At 40.2% G+C, this 22,478-nt stretch overlaps 1 protein-coding gene across 1 annotated transcript in view; it reads right to left on the minus strand.

Moving 5' to 3' along the window:
• Nucleotides 1-359: 359 nt before the first annotated feature.
• Nucleotides 360-22,478, minus strand: part of usp31 (ubiquitin specific peptidase 31) — a 31,928-nt gene continuing 9,809 nt past the window's right edge. The window contains exons 9-16 of the mRNA XM_084071030.1: nucleotides 22,302-22,396; nucleotides 20,900-20,977; nucleotides 16,519-16,648; nucleotides 15,602-15,721; nucleotides 14,621-14,846; nucleotides 13,934-14,092; nucleotides 12,858-13,010; nucleotides 360-10,903 (exon numbers count right to left, since the gene is read on the minus strand). Of these exons, the coding sequence (XP_083927156.1) occupies nucleotides 9,381-10,903; nucleotides 12,858-13,010; nucleotides 13,934-14,092; nucleotides 14,621-14,846; nucleotides 15,602-15,721; nucleotides 16,519-16,648; nucleotides 20,900-20,977; nucleotides 22,302-22,396 (2,484 nt within the window). The 3' untranslated portion in view covers nucleotides 360-9,380. The remainder of the gene's footprint in view (nucleotides 10,904-12,857; nucleotides 13,011-13,933; nucleotides 14,093-14,620; nucleotides 14,847-15,601; nucleotides 15,722-16,518; nucleotides 16,649-20,899; nucleotides 20,978-22,301; nucleotides 22,397-22,478) is intronic.

Consider the following 22,478-nt stretch of genomic DNA (forward strand, 5'->3'; position numbering starts at 1 on the left):
TAATAATTTAATAAATTATGATTAATATAAGTAACTAAAGCAGTCAAAATTGTAATAGAGTAAAAAGTGCAATATTTGTCTCTGAGATGTAGTGAAGTAGAAGTTAAAAGCGCCAAGAAATGGAAATACATACATAAATACACACATACATAAAAGTACCTTGAAATTGTCCAATAGCATTACATTACAAAGTGAAAACATACTATGGTATGGACAATTTACAGGAGACAAGCTCCCTCTAGTGTATAACTCCAGAATGACATACAGTACAATATAATAACACCCAGACCAACATAGAGTACAATCTAATGAAAGGGTTTATAAAGACCATGACAAATATGTTTGAATATTTTTTTTAATTATATTTTCCATTTTATCTTGTATGGGCAAACCAACAATGTATATAAATGTTGCTCTTTTCTGAAAAGAAAAGCATTCTTTAAAAAAAAAAGTAAAAATATGAAAAAAGAAATCCAAATACAAAAAAGTGCATGAACATCAAAACAGAAATAAATTAACATAAAGACATTGGTGTACCTGCTCAGAACCATTAAAACAATGGAACCCTACTCTCCTGAAAGGCTGTTGGAACAGCCAACTGACACAGACAAGGCCCTCAAAGATGCAGGCACACAAATCCAATGCAGACCATGTAGTGTTGTGTGTGGAGGACATATCATGTAGAAAAGCAGGCCCGGTAGATGAACATAGTAACAACAAAATATATTTTCATCTATAAAACACCTTTCTTGCTGATTAACAACCCAGGGACTGAAAAAAACAGAAAGAGCTATGTATATTTTCACTATATGACCCAAAGGTTCTTATCTATGTGAATACAATGACAATGAAAAATGAGTTGTATGTCGCTACATGGTTGACAAGGACATTCATTAGGGGTTTCTCCAAGCTACTAAGCTACACAGTCATCCTATGCGGCAAGTTTATTTATATATTTTTTTCGTATTACCCAAAGAAGAGTATGAATATACAACGGGGCCCCCACAGGCCCCCGTCCATCTGTAGTAAGATGTAGATGGAGGTGTAAAGACTAATTTATACCTTGAAAATAAAAGGATTAACATTTTTCAGCTATTTCGTACAAGTATAAATTAGTCTCAGCATCTTAGATTTAGAACACAAGCGCACCAGTTTCCGTTGATGCACCGCTATTGCTGTAAACCACTGTTTCTCAACGCGTGGTCCGGGGACCACCAGGGCTCCAAATGGAACCTTACGGGTCTTAACTCTGCAAACTTGACAAATGTAAGAGTCTTGGAAGTTAATTTACTAGTGCAGAGTTTACAGTGTAGATGGAGGTCCCAGAGATAACCCATGGTACACTCTCCGAGTTACAGACCCATAAGGATGCATATCAGGGGTCTTCAACAGGGGGTCCGGGACCCCTAGGGGGTCCTCAAGAGTTACTACAGGGGGGCTGCCAAATTCTTGTGTGATAGGAACTTTTTTTCATTAACCACCTGAACTCTATAGTATCCCTATCCTGAGCAGACCAAGTACAGAGCCTGCTTCATCTCTCTGAGCTAAGGGATCCTTGGTCAGAAAAAACGTCCAAGACCCCTGGTGCATATGGACCCCTACGGTGCATATGGACCGCTGGTGGTCCCCGGAGCAGACATTGAGAACTAGCGCTATAAGACATCTGCAGAATCCCAAGCAGGGATCCTGTGGCTCATGTGTGTGTAATTTGTTAATGTAACATTAATTTGCTGATGAAGTGTCATTAAAAACATGACAGGAAAGCTCACATAAAGATGCTTAATATGAGACTGTGTTTAGCTGATGCGAGTCAGCTGAAATGAATGCCTCGTTCTGCGATGCAACAAGAGTAGAATTCAACTTTCATTGGCGAAGCATAATGCATGTACACGACTGATTATGATGGAGTCTTTCAAGCCAATAACAATCGTCAAACCAGATTATGTCAGGTTTTAGACCTGCTGCCAACTATTTTGTGGAATGACCAATTATGTATGCAAGAAATATGTCTATGTTAAGCCTGATTTATACGTAGTGACCGAAAATAGCCGATTTACAGTATAACTCAGGTTTAAGTCCTTACGCTGTTGTAGCATAAATAATTTACAACGTACATGAACAATACTATTTACATATTAATGGCCTCTTACATAACAAAACAGTACATTTTGTATAAGTCATTATTACCCTTTTCCGTAAAGTTCTACTATAAAGGACTTGCCTTTATAATAGGACTGATGTCAAATCATAATATAACTTGACAACATTAGCAGGGTCTCTTTTGCCATTGTGAACTAATGGCAAGGTGTTTACAATGCTTTATATACACATGTCATGAATGGGTTACAGTATATCATGGAAGAGATTATAGCCACTGTAGTGTAAATGCTCTGCTGGTGAACATGAGCAACAGGAAGATACATTTGCTCTTCAAAAAGAAGAGCAACTCACCAGATAGGTAGGAGCACCCAGGAAACACATACCATATTTAACACAAAACATGGCATTATCATTACAAAAAAACACAATAAAAATGGCACTGAATAGTTTAAAAAAGAAAATGAAAAGCAACAAAATCTAACATGTTAATATAGTAGGTTCAATTTTGGATCACTTTTGACTGCAAAGCTGAAACATTCTGTGTTTTACAATGTCTGAGCATTAGTGTGCTGTGCAAATAAAGCAATGAAAATTACCGGCCATGTTCCTCCTCTTTTTTTTGGCTTACAGAGCAGCAGGCTTGCATAGTTGAGGAGGTGCGTGCATTAGCGATTTCATGCAACACTGCATTCCATAATAATTCTCAATTCTGTACAGTGTGTGTGTGTGTGTGTGTGTGTGTGTGTGTGTGTGTGTGTGTGTGTGTGTGTGTATATATATATATATATATATATATATACTGTATATATATATCCTATATTGAACAGAGCGTGAGGAACCGAATAGAACGGGGGCCCACTTCTCCATTTACACTCAATGGACGCCGTTGCCCTATTACTTTGAATGGTGTGCTCGTTCGATATTTAATGTAGTGATAGGGGGCTTCCTATGTTCCCACCCGTTGGCTCCAACCCCTGCCCATATGAGGAACTGCAGACTCCCAAGTGGAGTCCTCACACACACACCTGGAGCCTGTTAATTAGGCCAACAGAGGTTTTTAGTCCAGCTTCTACAATCAACAGAGAGAGCGGGGCAGAGCTAGTGTTGCGTGACCAGCCTGGCAATCTCACTCCTCTCTGAAAGCAAGCCTGGGATGCAAGGTTAGGGCAACGTGCGTTGGGAGAATCACACACTCAAACCAACCAGCAGGAAACTGAGAAATTTAAGTTTAGTCCCGGAGAGCCTTTTTGTGTGTTGCTAGTGTTGGCTAGTGCTGGGAAAGGAAAACCTCAAGAAGACTACATGTTACTAGTATAGAACAGTGACCTGAAATGGAAACTGGTCTGGCCAGAAAGTTGTGATCCAATTCCCTGAATATGTAACCTGCCTTGGTACCCAAATAACATCTACTTGTTATGTAACCATGTTTATCCAAAACAAATGTTAAAATCAGCTGGAGCATCAGATCTCAGTCTGACCACCACAAGGTACAGTGGGATAGATACTGAGATGAAGGGGCGGTGGGATACAAAAAAATGTAAATCATTTCTTCTACCCAAATCGTTTTACAATGTCCTGCAAGAACATATGCTATCCTGTTGCTTATTTTAAAATGTAAAAATAAGTTTTGGTATCCATGCCATCTGCTGCTACAAAATACCAACCTTATTTTTTCCTAAAATGACATGACAAATGTGCTCCAATAAATATTATATATTAAAACAAGTATGATTTAACCACTTAAACCCTATATACTTTGATGACCGGGGCCCCCCAGGAGTCCATACTCGGTCCCCTCCTTTTCTCCCTCTACAACAAATCCCTTCATTGAAAATAGCCAATCTACAAGCTCACATGCGTTGAGAGCTTGTAAATTGAGTTCATGTCATTAAAGACCCAGATCTGGTAGGTTTCCCACCAGCTCCTCCTAGATGTAGATCAAATGATCAAAAGAAACAATTTCCTGGTAGACTGAAATTAGAACTAGACAGATCTGCTTTACAGGGGAATGCCACTCAATTTAACATTCCTAATGTATGTTATTCCAATGACAAAAGATAATTAAACACAATATCCACTAGTCTTCCAAAACCACCAAGACAGAGGTTACTGTAGTTTCAACTTTCATCATCAAATGGCAGATTCCTTAGCAAACTCCAGCTTCACGGAGACTTTCAGAAACAGCAATAAGAATCCTCACTATCCCACTCATAGTTAATTAAAACAGCTACATGGATGTACTGTACATTGCTCTGACACTCCAATTTTTGATTTTGATAGAAGACCAGTTGAATTGTTTCAATAGAAGTGTGGGTGAACACATTTTTCTCCCATCGGGCAACCAAAATATAAAGAGGACAGAGCCCAACCCTATAACTAAAACCTCATTATACTATAAATTGGGCTTAAGCCTTCATGAATAACAAGACATTAAAGGTTTCATAATATTTGTAGCTGAACTGTATGCCTGCCAAAACTGACTTGCTGCTAATCATGGTGTTGCAACTAATGTTGGCTGGCTGCCAAACAAACTGCTCTCCTAAACAATATGCTCTCCTAAATAATATGCTTAACAGACCAAAAAGGCTAAAGCCTGATTTATACTTGGTTGCAGGCCAGTATCATGCAGAGTATAGCAGTTCTACAAGCTCACAAACGCACAACATTGTGACGCTTTGTGAGCTTGCAGATCAGCTATTTTCCGTGGGCGACACTACAAACAGCCAAGTATCGGGCACAAGCTGCATAACAATTATTTTTTCCCCTCTTGGCACTGACATTTGTTGCTTGACTTGAAACGATAATGTCAGCAAGCAAACCTGTTCACCTGCCTCATACCGACTCCTTTTCAAACCCAATTATGAGATGCAATTTAGCGAAGAACAACGGTCAGAAAATATACGTGTTCATGCACAAAAGACACTGGAGATACTTTAGCTGCAATTATTCAGCAAAGGCACAGTTTAGTCTGAAGAAAAATAGTCAAGAGAGGAAACTGAGGTTTCAAGCACCTTGTAAACCTACAGTAGCATACAGTATATTGTATGTCCTAGGTATTTTGACTACCGAGTTGTTGGACATAGGAACTACACATACAAGTCCTTAAAATGAGTGGCATTTCCCTTTAAAACAAACTGGTAAATTGGAAACTGGTCTTCCTTTTGAAATAATTTATGGTTAAAAAAAAGGATCACTGGATTATTTGCATAAGGGTGGCCTTTAATGTTGTGTAACCATGCTCATTTATATACTGACAACATACAGTATGCTGGTATCTAACTCAAATGTTCACAATATAATCCTCACATTCATTATTGCACTTGCAGGTGGAGGCATGGAGTATTGTAACATGTCAAAGATCAGTGGCAGTTCAAAACCTATAGGGCAGCAAATCAGGGTGGCACAACTTCACGCTGCAATGACAGCAAGTCTTTAACCATTTAAACCCCCAAGCTGATTGACTGAAGTCCCTCAGGGCTTCATACTTCTGACTTTTCTGTTTTCCCTCTACATAACATATGTTCTGCAAACGTTTTCACCAGAATACAAATGCTGGGGTTTAAGTGGTTAACCCATTAAGACCTGAAGCCGATTCTACAAAGGTCTTCTAAATCCCAACAGTTTTCAAAAAAATGTACAGCATGTTGCTATATCAGTGGTTTTCACACTTTTTCATAATTATATGTATTTGGCCGCGGACCCCCATCTCAAAATGTTTTGTTCAAGGGACCCCCATAAGCAAAGATTGGAGTTTAAAATATTGCTTTAAAACATACATATATTCAAAGATTTGCTCAGATTGTCAAGATTTTTCAAAAATAGCCAAAGTGTAAAATAATGCTTTTTAGCTCAAATCTAAAAATGCGTTCCAGGTCTTAATGGGTCAAGCTGCTATGATACAGCAAACATCCATGCAGTGTGATGTTCAATTAGGCCAACAGGGAAAAGATTATCTTAATGTAGTGCTATGATCAACTAAAACAGCTACTTATGGATTCATACAATGTTTATCCTTGATCAGCTCGAAGCAAAAAAAAAAAAGGCAAACTACCGTCTTCTCAAATGAGGTACCACAGGTTATGAGTAATGCTACCGATATACTTTTAGTTCAGCTAAAATGTGGTCACAGTTCTGAAAAGTCAGCATCTTAAAAAATATGATAGTTTAAGAAATATCAGTGCAGGAGCACTGGCCTTTTTTTTACAGCACCAAGTATAGTAGTGTAACAGTTACCTAGTACACCTCATCATCATTCATACCTCATATACACTGAGATGAAAGTAAGTACCCTTTTACCATTTCAAGTCTGAGGTCCATTACACCACTTTTAAGATATGTCGTCAAATTATTTACACGCAACACAAGATAAAAAAAAAAGAAAGAGATCATATAGATCCATTTAAGTTATTGTATATCATTTTGAAAATAAAAAATAAAATATATACAAAGTGCTAAAATGAAACCTTCCTACTCAGTGATGCATACAGCAGTAGACTACTATGTTGCCAAAGGCAATGGTTTAGCTCCATGACAGTACTGAAAGGCGCTTCAGAATATGTTCATCTTGCTTGTGAAAAGGAAAATACGTATACGATAGTTCCTCTGCTTATAGTATCTATATTGTCTATACGTACATATACACATATTTTTCTCTCCATTATTTTAAAGGGTTTCATTCCAAAATACTATACCATATCTGCTATATAAAGAAAAGATACATCTAGCCTATTTCATTTGACTAATAAAAATACATTTTATTCTATCCTAAAAAATACAATTGTTTTGAGGTTTTATTATAACTGTCAACTTATTTAAGTAACACTTTTTTCAAAGGATGTGTCTATCTTGTCTGAAGAAATGGGCCATAATTAATCAACATACAGTTGTATGACAGTGTCATCATGCACCAAAAATAGACAATCTACAAGCTCACAACACATCGCACTGCATTGAGTTGTGAGCTTGTAGATCGGCCATTTTCTTCTCTCTTCATACAACATTCTGTTGTCCATCCGTTTTTCCAATTGTGAAGAAATGTGTGTAGAAAAAAATATAGCCCTAATTTCTTAATAGTAATCCCTAACATAAGTCACAATTGGCCAAATACAAAAAATTAAATATGGATGCTGCTTTTATATTCACATCAAGGTTTTGAAGCCAGATTAAAATCCACAAGTAATATTGCACTTATTACATAAAATAATAGGATATCAATATTGGATTTTCTGTCTAAAAGGGGGCCTCTGCTATGGAGAAGTAATTTAGACCTCAACTTAACAAAATCCTATCATAAGTGACATTCCACCAATGACTTATTTGACCCTTTCCAGCTACAATGTACAGATGTCATATACTAGTTCATAGAAATATCAATTACTGCTGTGGGTATTTCCCACTGTTATCTATACGGCACATCTGTCAGGTGTACCTGAGACTGAGCAGCATTCGGGGCATATTATTGGGAGCTTGCAACATGACAGAAACCCCAGTGAATCTAAAGCCTGATTTATACTTTGAAAACGTGTAGATCTGCCATTGTCGGCGAGTGACACCGTGTTATACGAGGCAGTATGAATTAAGCATTACACTACACTTCTGCAAACATTCAATTGAATCTGAGCTGTTTCTCTTTCAGGTATTTCATTAAGGGATATTAAAGGGTCATAAACTTGAACTTAAGAGTGCTCGTCCACTAGTCCATTAAACCATGGTACTGTATTGTTAGGATACAGCATGGCGCTACACTCACCTGATGATACAAATCACACATTATTGTCCTCAAAGATGGCATATGGTGACAAATCTCTCTACGGTATCAAGACGTAGAATCAAAAGTCAACTCACAGTTCTACACAGTAAAATCCTGAGCATTAATTTACTTAGTTAATTTAACACTCAAAAAAGGGTTCTCGGCTCCCAATCCTAGTGTCTACGTGAGAACATGGAATGATTTAGTGAAATACATGAATGTTCTTGCCCAAAAGAGAACAATAGAAGAATTCTGGAATGCTGAATGCCAGGAAAGTAATCCAAAAAAGTTAATTAGCCAGAATGGTGCAGAGGTAAAAGGCGTCGAAAGAAAATGCCAGGTTCAAACTAGAAGCATGCTTTTAGATTTTGCACTCGGCTATCGAGCAATGTGTTCAGATTAATTTACCTGTTGCTTAAGGTCATATGCAGTCATAGAAAAGCATGGGACATGCCAGCCACATGCAATTGTGCACTGCCTGCCATCCAGAACCTAAAACTCAATGGTGGTTAGGTCAATAGATTCATGTTCCACACGGCCAAAAGAAAAAGTGGATATACTGTAACGTACGCATATTCTCCATTGACTTGACTGTTTTGCAAAGTGCTTTCTTCCGTGATGTTTGGCAAAACCCCATTACCTCGTAATATGTGTATAATATGATATAAATGTTGCAAAACAGCCCACACAGTAAAATCCTCGGTGTTAATTTAACTCTGATTGTGTGCAAATGTAACCAAAAGGACTAATGATGCACTAGATTTTACTGTGTAGATTGGTTTAAATTAATAAGGTAATTAATCTAACGATGACAGTTCTTGTAAATGTTCACTTGCATTAATTTTGGAATGAAACTCTTTTATGTATGTGCATGTATGTGTGCACTAGCGCATGTATATACTGTTAAATGTACAAATGTGAGCTCTAGTATTTCCAAGGTGCCTTTCCAATGTTTGGGTTGTGTAGTTGTTATCACTGTACACTTTGAGAGACTGATACAAAAACAGAGAGGTTTAAATACAGTTAGTCGGAAAATAATCTGTCTAAATTAGAATAAACGTGTATCAAATCTATAGCTGTAGTGCACTACACACTAGGTATGTGTGCACTACACACAAAAGTTGTATTATACATAATAACTACACATGTGGCATGCAAACATGTTCTTGAGTACTGCATCTATCTTTCAATACCCTGCTTTTTGCAATTTGCTCACAAGAGCCAAATTCATGATTCATTTAACTTCACTAAATGTATACTTAACTAAAATAGGTTTTGTGTCCTTAAAAGTGGGGACAGTGCAAAAATATTGCATATTTTATACCATTCATCCAATGTGGAAAAATATTTATATTCCAGATGACTGTATCAAGGTAAACCTCAAAGTCATTGTATGGATCAACTGCCAGCCAGTGCACATGTCCACAACATTGAAAGAAACCTGTCACTTGGCAAATACTTTTGGTGCTCACTTTAACTTAGGCACAAAGAAAATAGCTGCATTGCTTAAAATGGAACTACTATTAGTATATCATTGAGGCCTCTGTGTTTGACGTGCAGGAGATTGCATGCTGGATGACAGCTTTCTGGAAGATGCCTTCTTTTCAAGAGGCTTTTTCCCATTAGAGGGAGACTTGAGGCTCGTTTCAGAACTGGAAGACTTGGACTTGCCAACGTGTAACAGGGAGCGACTGAGAGAGCTGGGGGGCTTGGAAGACTCCTTTGATGTGGACTTTTTCTCACCTGCGTGACTGTCTGAGGACGCCTGCAAAGAGACACTGTCTGACGTGAGTGACGTCGTCACGTCGCCATCGGTGCCACTGTCTCTGGCTTGTCCACACTGCTTGCCTGTCCTATCGGAGGCCTTCTTAGACAGCATGGTGCTCTTGCCCAGGTCAGCCGACCGGCGGCTTTCCCTCTGTCGCAGGGCACTCTTGAAGAAGGACAACCCCTTGTCCTCGGACTTACTGCTGCGTCGCAGGTCTTTGGAAGACACGCTGGGGGAGCGCAGGCTGGTGACGGACGAGCTGCTGCTGGAGCTCCTGAAGGACCTCCACTCTGGCCGGCTGTCCCCGCTCTTAGACATGGACAAGCGGGCTACGGTGCTGCCACGGGGACTGCCGGCGAGGGGGCTGTTGGCGTGTATCGAGTCCCGACTATAGCTCCTCTCCACCAGTCTCTTTCGGCTACTCGAGCAGGCTTTCTCCGTGCCGGTGGATGCTTTCTTTGCGGTCGGGGAGGGAGAGGCAGAGGACTGGGCTGCGGAGGAGCAGGTGCACTGCTTGCGCTGCGGCGTCCCCTCCGTGGGCTGAGATGTCTCCTTCTTCTTGGAAGGGGTCCCGCTGGGCGTGGAGTTGCTTTTCTTGACGCTCGCGCTCTTGTCCTTGACGTTGGTCGTTTTGGAACCTTTAACCGGGGTACTGGAGGACGACTGGGGAGCGGAGGTCTTCTGGGCGGAGGACGAGCACAGGCGTTTCTTGGAGGTTCGGTCTTGCTCCGTCTTGGAGCAGTTCTTTGTCGACCCAGCACTTTCTGCCTTTGAGCCAAATCCTCCGATGCTGCTCTTGCGTTTCTGCTCTTTGGAGGGGGTGGTTTGGGGTGGTAGTGTGTTTTGGTCCAAGGCTGTTATCTGGTTGTTGTTTTCAGTCGGTTCAGTATTCATGATTTTCTTCTCGACGGGAGCCGACTTGCTGTAGACGTGGTCAAAGAATCGTCTATTACCCTCCTGGTCACTGTAGCTCTCCATCATAGACAAGGGCGACCTGCTGCCAAAGTAACGCTCGTGTCTACTGTAGCTGCCAAAACAGGACGTGGAAACTTTGTCATCGCAGGCCTCTCCTATCCTCTCTAGAGGAGGCGATGAGCGAGAATCTAGGGAGAAGCGAGACGGAGAGCTGGACCTCGGAGAGTTGGACCTCATGTGGAGCTTTGCAGAGAGAGACCAGGAAGGCTTTAGCCCAGAGTCACTGATGGCTAAAGGGCTGGCGATGGAAGACCTGGAGGACAAACTCTGCCGCTGAATGCTTCTCACAAAAGGTCGGGTGGAAAATCCGCCTGGTGCAACAAAAAAAAAAGAAATGGTACTCCTTCACACATGGGCACGGGGCATTCTTTTTCTACGGTCATAAACGTTCTACACAATTATTTATATGACTTTTCATCGAATCATGACTCACTGGAGTAGATATAGTTTAAAAGATACTTGGGCTGGGAGATATGGACAAAATTAAATACCACAATATTTTTTACCAAATTCCTTTATATCAATATTGACAATATTGTATTGTGACGATAACATCACTTTTTTTCAAAAATATCATATCTACAATCTCACAACGTGCCACAATACAATGCGACACATAGTGAGCTTGTAGATCAGCTATTTTTGCTATTTTTATATATTTTTTAAACTATAAAATAGAGCTTAAAGGTAGGGTAAGTGATATTTTTGTTAAAATAAGTGTGAAATTGCTGCTAGTACTCATTGGTATAGAGTGTTCGTTCAGGAACAGGGGTCTCCCCGTCCCTCCAGCTCTTGATTAAACAGAAAATATATTTTCAGGTCGGGACACCAATTGTATTCAATCAGGAGAGACAACTCACACAGAACACAGGATAAACAAGTGAATGTGGAAGTGATGACAAAAGGAATGTGCAGACAAACTTGGAACTGGAACACTATAAAATTCAAGCTGATAAATGGGTACTTTCTCCTAATTGGCTGAAGATTGGCCACCTACCTGAACATATTTTGTGCTTATTAAAGAGCTGGAGAGACGCATAAACCCCTGCTACTGCACAAACACTCTATAACGATTACTATCCCAATATAGTGCTTTAATATTTTAAACAAAATACTTTGTTTTAACCCAAAAATATCACTTACCCTACATTTAAGCCATATCGCCATATTATGATACAGTATACAAAATCACAATATCAATATCATATTGATATATTGCCTGGGCCTACTGTTCTAAATGCATGGATACCATAGAAGTCAACTGAGAGGGCATTACAAACCCTCTCATAATGCAGAGGAGGACCTTCTTCTCCAAACTGTGCTTTGTAACATTTCAAAAGCAGTATTTCTCAGGGTGCCTCCATGGTGCAATGGTTAGAGCAGCAACCATAAAATTGCAATGCCCCCGGTTCAATTCAGGGTCAGGGACCCGTGTTGCTGGGCAATCCTCCCTCCCCTACCCATGTCTTTTCATTTTCTTTCAACTGTGTTGTTTACAATAAAGAAAAATATACTCTATAATACCCTACGTAATATAAGGATAATCTTAAAGCGGGTTTCACCATTTTTACCGTACAAAAATCTTCTGCTTTTAGCGCCTTTAGCTTCAGATTGACCTTACTTGCACACATTGTGTGGACACTAATGGATGGAGCTCAAGTTATCATTGATGGATAGAAAGACACTGGAGATGAGGATAACCCTTTTACACTGGTACTATATTTTAAAGCTGACAGGAAATGGAAAATGTCTGCAGCCATTTAACACATTTTCCGTGTTAACGCGGGGTCAAACTGTAATGTGTTTCCGTGACACGGCTCTAGATCAACAACGATAAACTGTTTTGACACTTGAATCTCGAGCATGGAACAAATTTGAGTGGGGGGGGGGGGGCTATTTCCTGCCATTTAATAACATGAAATGAAATACCTTTCATTCTCAGAGAACATTATAAGTGAACATTATAAAAGCATTCAACATCTGTTCTGAAATACGTAAAGGATACATTTACACACATTTATTTCCCTGTGTGTGTCGTAATTTTTATTTTTATTTTAAAATTCCTTTGTCTAAGGAAGAGTGTGGCACGCTGGAAACGTAGCCAGTGGTGGCGACTCATTAAAACACATTTGGGAGCTTGATCGAGTGTGCAGTCTCTATTTATTGTTCTTCTGGTTAGAACCTTGTATTTTATTGTTTGGATGCGTCTGATTTTGGACTTTCTTTCATGTACATATCTCCCATACATATTTCAGAATATCTCACCGTCATCTTCGCTGCGTTCGGCTGCAAACTCCACAGACTCGGCGAGCGAGGCTAAAGATGTGCGTCTGGAAGAAGCCCCGGAGGCTAAGCTAGCGGGCCTGCTACCTGGCAACCTATTGACCCAGTGGTCACACAGAGATGAGCTGGTGGAACCTGGATTAAAACAAAAAACAAAATAAATGTGTTTACGCAGACTAGACAGTTAGTTCCCAAACTATTCTGGATCGGGGCTCACTTGGAAAATCTCAGTATCTGTGGACCACCCATCTGACCACTTAACACATGTTAATTGTTAAGTTTGATTGATTGTTGTGCTTGGATCAAGCAGTTTTACTTGCGTTCATGGAGATTGTTTAGTTTTAGCCACATTCCTGAGCCAATAATTTGATGACCGGCGGAAGAGACTCAAAGAGTCTCCTACTGAGGCCCGGACAGCTGGCGCTACAACGACCTTTGCTGTGTGTCACTCCCCATCTCTCTCTCCCCATTTCCTGTCAGTCTACTGTATTATACTATATTATACTATCAATAAAGGCAGAAAAAGCCACACACAAAAAAAACAGTCTCCTACTGATCACATTATTGGCTCATGCGACAAAAACAAAACAAATCTCCATCACCATATATATATATATATATACACTCATCATACAATCATTCCACCTCTGAATTGCAAGTAGTTAGTTACTGTAAGTCTGGCTAACACAACCTACTGAGACACTATTTGACTAACACGTGTTTACCTTATAATAGTATGCCGTGTACAAGACAGGATGTGTGCTATATAAAACCGTGAAGGTTTCCCTTTGAGGTCACCTATTAGATCCCCTGCTGTAAAATAGAGTTTCCCAATACCGATACCAATATCGGAAAAGCTGCCGATACTGCCTAAAATGTTGGTATCAGTATCTGTCAGTATGCCAGTCTATGCCAATCCGATACCACATCATTTTTCACATTTACAGTAATCAATTATTTTGTATTTTGAATGCTTCAGTTGATGTTACACAACCTACTGTTTTATATATATTTTGTCATTTGTATGTGAAAACAAACAAGGGAAAACAAACACTGACCGGCCACTGAGCTGTTGGCTGACCAGGAGGGAATGGCAGTCCTTCGTTGGTAGAACAGAATGTAGGCCGTCTGTTGGCACACGTCCTCATCAGCCATAGGCTGAACCTCACTGTCGTCGAAGCAGTACCACACACCATCCACTGAGTTCTTACAGTAAGCTGAGGATAGAGAATGGAATGCATGGGAGAGATTAAAGGGTTTCAGCAAGAGATGGGACTTAACCCATTCAATCCAGGAACGTATCTCAGTCAGAGTCATTTTAAGATTTCTTTGGCTATTCAAAAATAGCAGATATACAAGCTCATGAGCTTGCAGATCTGCTATTTTAGCAGTATTTTCTTTTTTTGCAAATCTTTGAATATGTATTTTTAAAGCGAACATTTCTGATGTTTCGTGCTGCAACTGTCGATTATTTTCTTAGCAATTGTTCTATTACCCTATTGTTTTAAATCGAGAAGAACGTTTTCTTTTCTCTTATACTTTATAGTGAGCTTGAAGATCTGATATTTGAAATATTTTTGAAAGGTTGGGATTTTTTCCCTATAATGACATGCCCAAAATAAAAATAATGTTATAATCAATTAAATTGCTTATTTTGATTAACTGTTGTACGCCTACCAATGTTCAAATATGTTCTTTTTTTTCATGACACATTCTGACTGCTCTAACCATGGTGGCAGCATTACCTGTGTAGTGCCCTCCGTGCATGTTCCCGTGGTGATTGCATACGGCATAAAGGTCATATAGGTAGTCATCGGGGTTGCGCCCGAGGCCATACGGTCGTCTCCATGGTGACCAATGGGAGGGTAAACTCCAGCTGCTCTGACTTCTCTTCACCACATGGGGCGCCATGTCCATGCCCATCAGAGGGAACCTCACCATGTTCTGCATCTTCACCCTCCTGTCTGCCTCCTACGTTACGTGGTCACAACCAGTGTTCATTTCGTCGACTGAAACTTTCACGAAAAATGTTTCTCGACTACCTTTTTTCACTGACTAAAACTACATAAAAACTAAGCTATGATGACTAAAACTAAATATATTGACAATTTAGTCAACAGATAAAAAATAGACTAAAATGTTAGGGAGGGACTAGTGCAGAAGAGATCCAGTACAGTTAAAAGACAAGTCATTTTGGGTTTGGTTGCGCTCTGAGAATAGAAGATCTACAAGCTCACAACGCTTGTAGATCGGCTATTTTCAGCATGCAAAAAAAAGAAATAGAATAGAATGAAATTCTATTCAAAAGACTATGACTAAACTAAAAACAAATTTGACAAAAATCCATTGGTCACAACACCAATCAGCAAGTCAAACGACTTCTCAATTAAATTCATTCAAAGGGAAAACGATATGTCAAGTTATCGGCCTGGCATTGAAAGCAGAAGGACAAGAAAAAGAACATTAGAGTCCTTTCTAAATGTATTTCAAATAATATTAACAATAATAATTCATGAAATGTATGTAATGCTTTTCTAAGTACTCAAAGACAATTATTCCGTTCACTGCACTGAAAACAATACACCTTTTTTTGCAATGTTAATCAAAAAACAAATAAAGGACATAATAATTTGAGAAACACTGGAATAGTTATAACAGGAAGGAGAAGGGATAAAAAAAAACCAACACAGAATACATTTGATGTAGTTTGGGTTGAGGCGCAGTACCTGTCGGAACCGTTTGAGGTGCAGTATGAGTACGTCCGGCAGGGTCCACAGGCTGAGCTTTATGCGGCCCTGCTGCAGCTGCTTGCAGTGGGGACAGCGCCAGGCATCGTCTGGGGCCAGCTGGAACACACACACCACACCGCCCAGGCAGTAGCCATCAAGGACAAGCTCCAACCACACTGCTTATAAAATGGGCCTCAAACAGGAGGCGGCCCCGTCGGCTTCCCTTCCACCAACCCACACTTTCCTCTGACCAGAGCTCCTTTTCAACAGACCTCTCTGCCAGGAAAGCTAACCACAGTCTATATGTGGACTTTTCCTGGTGTCCTCCTAGAAGTTATGTTTTAATCCAAACATAGCACCACAATATGTAGTAAAACCCACAAGGACTGAAAGGCAGTTTGATAAAACAATAACATACAAAGCCCCAGGCAGGGCTCAGGAGGAAGGTTTTATGCTGCAAGACTTCCTACTACCAAAACACACAGCTCACTACACTGTGCAAATACAAGAAAAGAAATACACATTAGGTATATAAAAATGTTGAACTGTGTGTTTGTGTGTGTGCGTGTGCGTGTGCGTGTGCGTGTGTGTGTGTGTGTGTGCACTTGTATTACTATACTTGTGAGGGCCAAATGTCCCTACAAGTGATAGTAGAATTTGAGAAAAAGACAAGAAAATGTTTTGTTTTTATGGTAAAACATTCTTTAACCATAAGATAAGTGGAAGCTTCAAGTTGGGGTTAAAAAGCCGATCTACAAGCTCACAACGCGTCACACTGCAATGCGTTGCGAGCTTGTACATCTGCAATTTTTCGGCTATTTTCAGCTGTTTTCTATGCTGTCCTAAAATGTTGATGTCCTCACAAATATTGTAATACAAATGTGTGTGCGTGTGCGTGTGTGTGTGTGTGTTACCTGCTCTTCTTTGGTGTAGAGCTGAAAGCACTGAGCGAGGGTGCAGGCCTGCGGCTGGTGGTGCTGCTCTCTGTGCAGATACACGCTCTCAGCATCAGGGATGTACTCTTCCTCAGTGTGTCCAAACAGACTGTGAGGACGAAGAGCACAGTCAGCTACACAGTCATGTCCATCTCCAGATCAAATGAGGTCTGCTGCTTATGCCAGAGCCTCTCAGCCCAGCTGCATGTCGCAGAGGAAAGCCCTGGTCTATGCGGACTTTTGTGTCACATTTTCTGTCTGACTTTTAAGTGCTGTTAAACTCACTCGTTTGGCTGGGGAACAGTTTAATATTTTCACTATTCACTATTATAGCACCAGCTAGAATTTAGCCCAATGAAATAATGTATAAGAATGACTATTCAGATATCCTCTTATGGGGTTCCCTGACACAAAATATTTTCAAATGGGGGTCTATGGATCAATTTGGGGGTCGTTAACATGAAAGTGACTCAACTGACCATTATTTGCATACAAAATGTATTTTTTACTTTTTTTAAACCACACTGAATGGAAAAGTATTTAATAATGTGGAATAAAATAAAGAACAAGTGAAATAAGGGAATAATAAGCTCATAAATCCAAATGGAAATTTGATTAGACCAACGTCTGGAAATACTGAAGAAATTATTGCCAAGGGATACAAAGATTGTATTTATTATATAGAGATGGGGGTAGACTCCTAGGCAATATAATCACACCTGCTAGCCTGCTAGTTAGCGGCATGGCTTGGTAGGCTGTACTAGGCTCCTAATAAAACAGCGGCATACATATTTATTTCACAGTGACCTAGCTAGATTTTCCCAACTCACAGTCATCACATTTACCCCACTCTTTTGCATTTATTTGCCAAGCATTTAGTACAATGAGTTCTACAGCGTTGAGTCATAACCAGTCATTGTGGTCTCTGGAAGCAAATCACAGGCATTGATATGGAGTTGGTTCACCCTTTTGCTACTATATAATTCTCCTCTATTCTGATCATTTGGCTTTTCACTAGTTGGAAGTGGAAAATTGCTGATGGAATTTGCTTCCATTCAACCACGAACTAGAGCATTAGTGAGGTTAGACACTTCATTTTGGTCAATTAAGCCTGGCTCACATGTGGTGTTCCAATGTTACTCCAAAGGTGTTCGATAGGGTTGAGATCAGGACTCCGTGCACTCACTGATTTGATCTCATTTCTGTGTGAGGCAGTGTGGATCGTTTCACCTTTACACCACCCAGACACACCCCATATTAATTTTCAGTTTGCCAAGTTGGCTTCCAACATTAGTGAGGAGGGTCAATTGGGGCAGATGCAAAAAGCCAATGAAAATTGCAGCTTTTTCAGACAGGATGGCCAGTTTTCACAGGCCATCCAGAGCTGAGGATGTTGTACTGTATCACTGTTTAATGTCTAACAGGAATTAAGGTCTCATTTATTCATAGTGACAAACATAAAAATCATAAGTGAGATCATATTATCTGCAGGTGTCTGCGCTGTCAATTAAAGACTTTTAATACCACTATGAAGGGAATTTCGCAGTTTTGCATCAAAATGAGCCATTGCTAAACATCATCGGCTATCTGTATCAGCCACTACAGCTACCGTATATTGTTTGTAAACATATTAAACCAGGTCACTTGTACCGGGTGATTTTATCCAAGATATGGATGTTTTGTTAGAAAAACCCTAAATACATAGCAAGCCCAAGCTGTTTATCAGAATGTAAAAGTTTTACTGAAATGATTACACGTCAGGTTTTGATTAGAGAGACATATCAGTCTCTCTGATGAGTGATGAACCTGAGGAGGTGTCGACGCGTTATGTGTCTTTCATAATGTACCAATCGAATAAAGCGATGATTTAAGTAAAGCCGGTCTATCATGCACATTTTTCAAGATTATGTGGTCACTTTACCATGGATGTTAATTCTTTATACGTTTGGACTTTGTGTTTCTGTGGTGTGTAGCACCTCCCAGACTTATGTCTACAAGGGTCTTGTATCTAACCATCTGGTGGTTGGGCAGCATAATGGTGCTGCCCAAATGGAGGAGTGGTATTAATCTGTTCCCTTTCTCACAAATGTCATCTCAGAACTAATATCAATTTCCCCATCGCTTGACTCCTGTTCTGCTTCTGAATCAATGTTTTCTTGTTTCCCTCTTATTACTTCAGATCTTAAATTAGCGCTGCCCTTCCAGCACCTTTTCCTCCATCTGTCTCTAGTTCCTGCATCTCAAGTCTCCCAGCCTTCCTTCTCTACCCTCATCTCTTCCTTCCTTCACTGTCTGGAACTATAATATCATAAAAATATTAAATTAAGGACTGGTATGATATCATATGGTAGTATACTAGAGTAAACTAAAAACCGCTATTGCAATGTGAAAAAAACTGTAGCTACATATAAGGGCTCTTTTGTCCAACAAATACTAATTTGGTGCAGCAAGTTTCACTTAGTCAAATCTTTCCTTAACAGTGTCTGGTCAAGATCGCAGCATTCGTGCTACAACATTTAACAACATTGATCAAAGCAAAAACAAAACACCTCGAACACCAGCATGCGGTTATGCTGAAATAAGTGACCTTTGGAGTCACAGTATACAATAGGTCATGAATGTTGGTGTAACTAACACTATGCCAAATAAGCAACCTCTGTAGTCACAGTATATGATGATAGGGTCACAAATGTCAATGTAAAACTGCCACACTAGATAGAAACATATTTTTAGCGGCGCTAGCCGCTCTATACCTGACTTTGTCTGTGTGCGTACGTCAACGTTCTGATTGGTCAGGTGCGTACGTCAACAAAGTGATTGGTCAAGCTTCACGTGACACGTGGCTATAAACACATTATAAACAGGGGTGCACATAACTTTTTAGGTCTGGTACGCAGAAGAGCACCTGGACATGTGACTTGGTGCGCATGGCGCCCGTCCCGTTTTGTCAACGGGGGGGGGGGGTTCGGCACGGTGCCCACCGGACAGTTTTGTCAACGGGGGGGGGGGGGGGGCGAGAAAAAAAGGACGCTCTGCTTCTAAATTCCGCCGATTTTCGTCCTTTTTTTTTCTCACGCTGTTAGATAAAGCCCCCAAGTTTGGTGCCCTGTGCTGCTGCGCTGATTTTATCCGCCAGATTGGGACGTTCACGGCATATTTTGCACCATTACGGTGCGTTCATCATCGGTGACGAGTGCCTCTAACAGCCGCTGCTGGCTGCGTGCACGCAGCGAGGCAATGCGAGGCGATGCGAGGCAATGCGAGGCGACGCGAGTCATATCTCTACCCCTGTGCCTAATGGCTGTGTATGGGGCCGACGCATGCTTTAAAGTGATTGTGTGAGTGTGGCTTCAGGAAGTAAATTCCTAGCCTCGATCTCCAGGCTTTTATTTTTTAGTTTTGCTAAAAAAATAAAAGCTTGGAAATTCCTGTCCCAGCTGTTGGTGCGCAAAAGCGCCTCGCGTCGCCTGATGTGGTGCGCATTTTTTATTTTGGGTGCGCATGCGCACCTGCGCACCAGTTATGTGCACCCCTGATTATAAACACATATCGATGACAAAATGTATCAAAGGCGCCGCTACCTTCACACAGGGTGTGATTTTTGTTTTAAATTTAGCTTTTTGGTGCCATGAAGAAGTTAATAGCATAACATGATTAGAGATCATTGCAAACAAAAAATTGTCTCATGATGATTAGATAGTAGGGGTGTCACGATTCACTTACCTCACGATTCGATTCAAAATCGATTCCTAGGGTGCCGATTCGATTAAAATTGCGATTCTGCGATTAATTGATATTCGATTCGATTCTGCGATTTATTGCGATTTTCTAGGGTGCCGATTCGATTAAAATTGCGATTCTGCGATTAATTGATATTCGATTCTGCGATTTATTGCGATTTTTGACATTTTAATATAATATAAACCATGAAAAGTTGAATCATACACTTCAATGCAGCCAGATCATGTCAGTCAGTCTTTCTGACATTGATTTCAGACAAAGTGCCAGTGAAAAAGGTACTAACTTATAAAAAAAAAAAAAAAAAAACATTTTTTTTAATAAAAAAAACGATTTTAATATTTTGATTCGATTTTTAAAATCGTGGCATTAAGAATCGCGATTTATTCATGAATCGATTTTTTTTGACAGGCCTATTAGATAGTTACATCAAACAAGTCTAGAGCTTAAATAATGTCACATTCTTGAAATGACGTTTTTAGGGCAATCAGACAGCAGCTGTTTGATATATTGTCCTCATTCGCAATCTTTAAGCCGTTCTGCATTAGACTTCAACACAAACAAAACACATCATGAATGTCACCACAGGAATGCAGAGCTACAACAATTGTGTTTGACTCACTAATCCTTGGTCTCCTTGTCCCACTCTACAACGATCTTGACATGCGGTGGCCCCCCTTGTCCACACGACTTGTATGCTCTGTGAAGAAAGATTTATGTCAGAACAGCAGAGCAAGCATAATTCCCATAGAAATGCACATTGAAATACTTGCACAGCACTGTAAACAGACCGAAAGACCAAGTTGACATATTATGTGATATGTGACGATATGTGAAACTTCATTCTTCTTTTTTTAAGGATTAATGTGATTATGGATTGATTCGATTATAATGAGCTCTATTTATGTAGCACTTTATCGATACGTCAAAATGCAGCTCAAAGTGCTGAACAATACAGCAAAAGTAAAAACAGATGAAAAACAATACAAAAATCAAAAACAGGTTAAAACCACAACAAAGCAGTAGCAACATCTTTTAACTAGGATCTTCTCATAAGATGCTAGTTAAAAGCTAAGATAAAAAGGTGGGTTTTCAGTTGACACTTAAAGATGTTGACTGTGCTTAATGCCTCCCTGATTTCTTGAGGAAATGTGTTCCACAGATTAGGGGCATAACTGATGAATGCAGCATCACCAATTTTGTTCTGGGTATTAACTGTAATCTCTAATAGACCTGCCGAAGAAGATCTAAGTACTCTTGGGGGCCTATATATTTGAGTCCATGAGATAGGCTGGGCCCATACCATGTAGTGCTTTAAAAACACAAAAAAACAACAACTGTGTTATGAGCAATTTGGTGAAAAAGCATCAAAAAGGTGTCAGGTAGTCAAATTCATGTCAAGGCATGTCAACAAACTGGAGCAAGAGATGTAGTCATCTGTCAGGGCATGCACAGTATGTGAAGAGATCGCTAAAGGGGTGCGTGACACACTTGCGTAACCACTGTGCAACAGGCCTGGGAAAAATAAACGTGGGTATAGAGTAAGGCAGTGGTTCTCAACCTGCGGGTCAGGGCCCTCAGGGGGATTCCCACAAGATTTTTTTTAGGGGGGGGGTCCTCAGATAACAGTTAAGCGACTGCTATCTGGTAACAGTTTAAGGACTTTTAAGACCTTTTTAATACCTCAAAAAGAAAGAAAAGAAAAATAATATTACTGCATCAAAGGTAATCAGCAAAATACTGGTCAAACATTGGCCAAATTGTCAAATAATATAAGAAATAGGCAAAGATTTAGAAAATAGCTGAACTTGTAGATCTGCTATTTTCACAATATTTATCTTTGGAACAGAAAATGTTAACGCCTCAAATCCTACATTCCAAATGCTTATCAGGGTGGGGGGTCCCCAGTTCAAATATGATTCTTTTGGAGGGTCACAGCCTGAAAAGGCTGAGAACCACTGCAGTAAGGCACATAGTTGATGCAGGAGAGTAAAAAAAAAAGTTTTTTAAAGGTAAAGACAGACCTCTCCACGGTCGGGTGACACAGTGGTTGATCGTCTTGGGGAAGGAGGTATGTGATTCCAACAACACCGACCACTCGGAGACTGAAAGGTCCCACCTAGAGACAGACGCAGTGTTAACAGTAGAGCCTTCAGTGTTTCCGTCAGACACAGGCAATCCCAACAATGGACCTGCATCAC

The sequence above is a fragment of the Gymnoscopelus microlampas genome (assembly GCF_963454915.1).
Source record: "Gymnoscopelus microlampas genome assembly, chromosome: 11".
Lineage (NCBI taxonomy): Eukaryota > Metazoa > Chordata > Actinopteri > Myctophiformes > Myctophidae > Gymnoscopelus > Gymnoscopelus microlampas.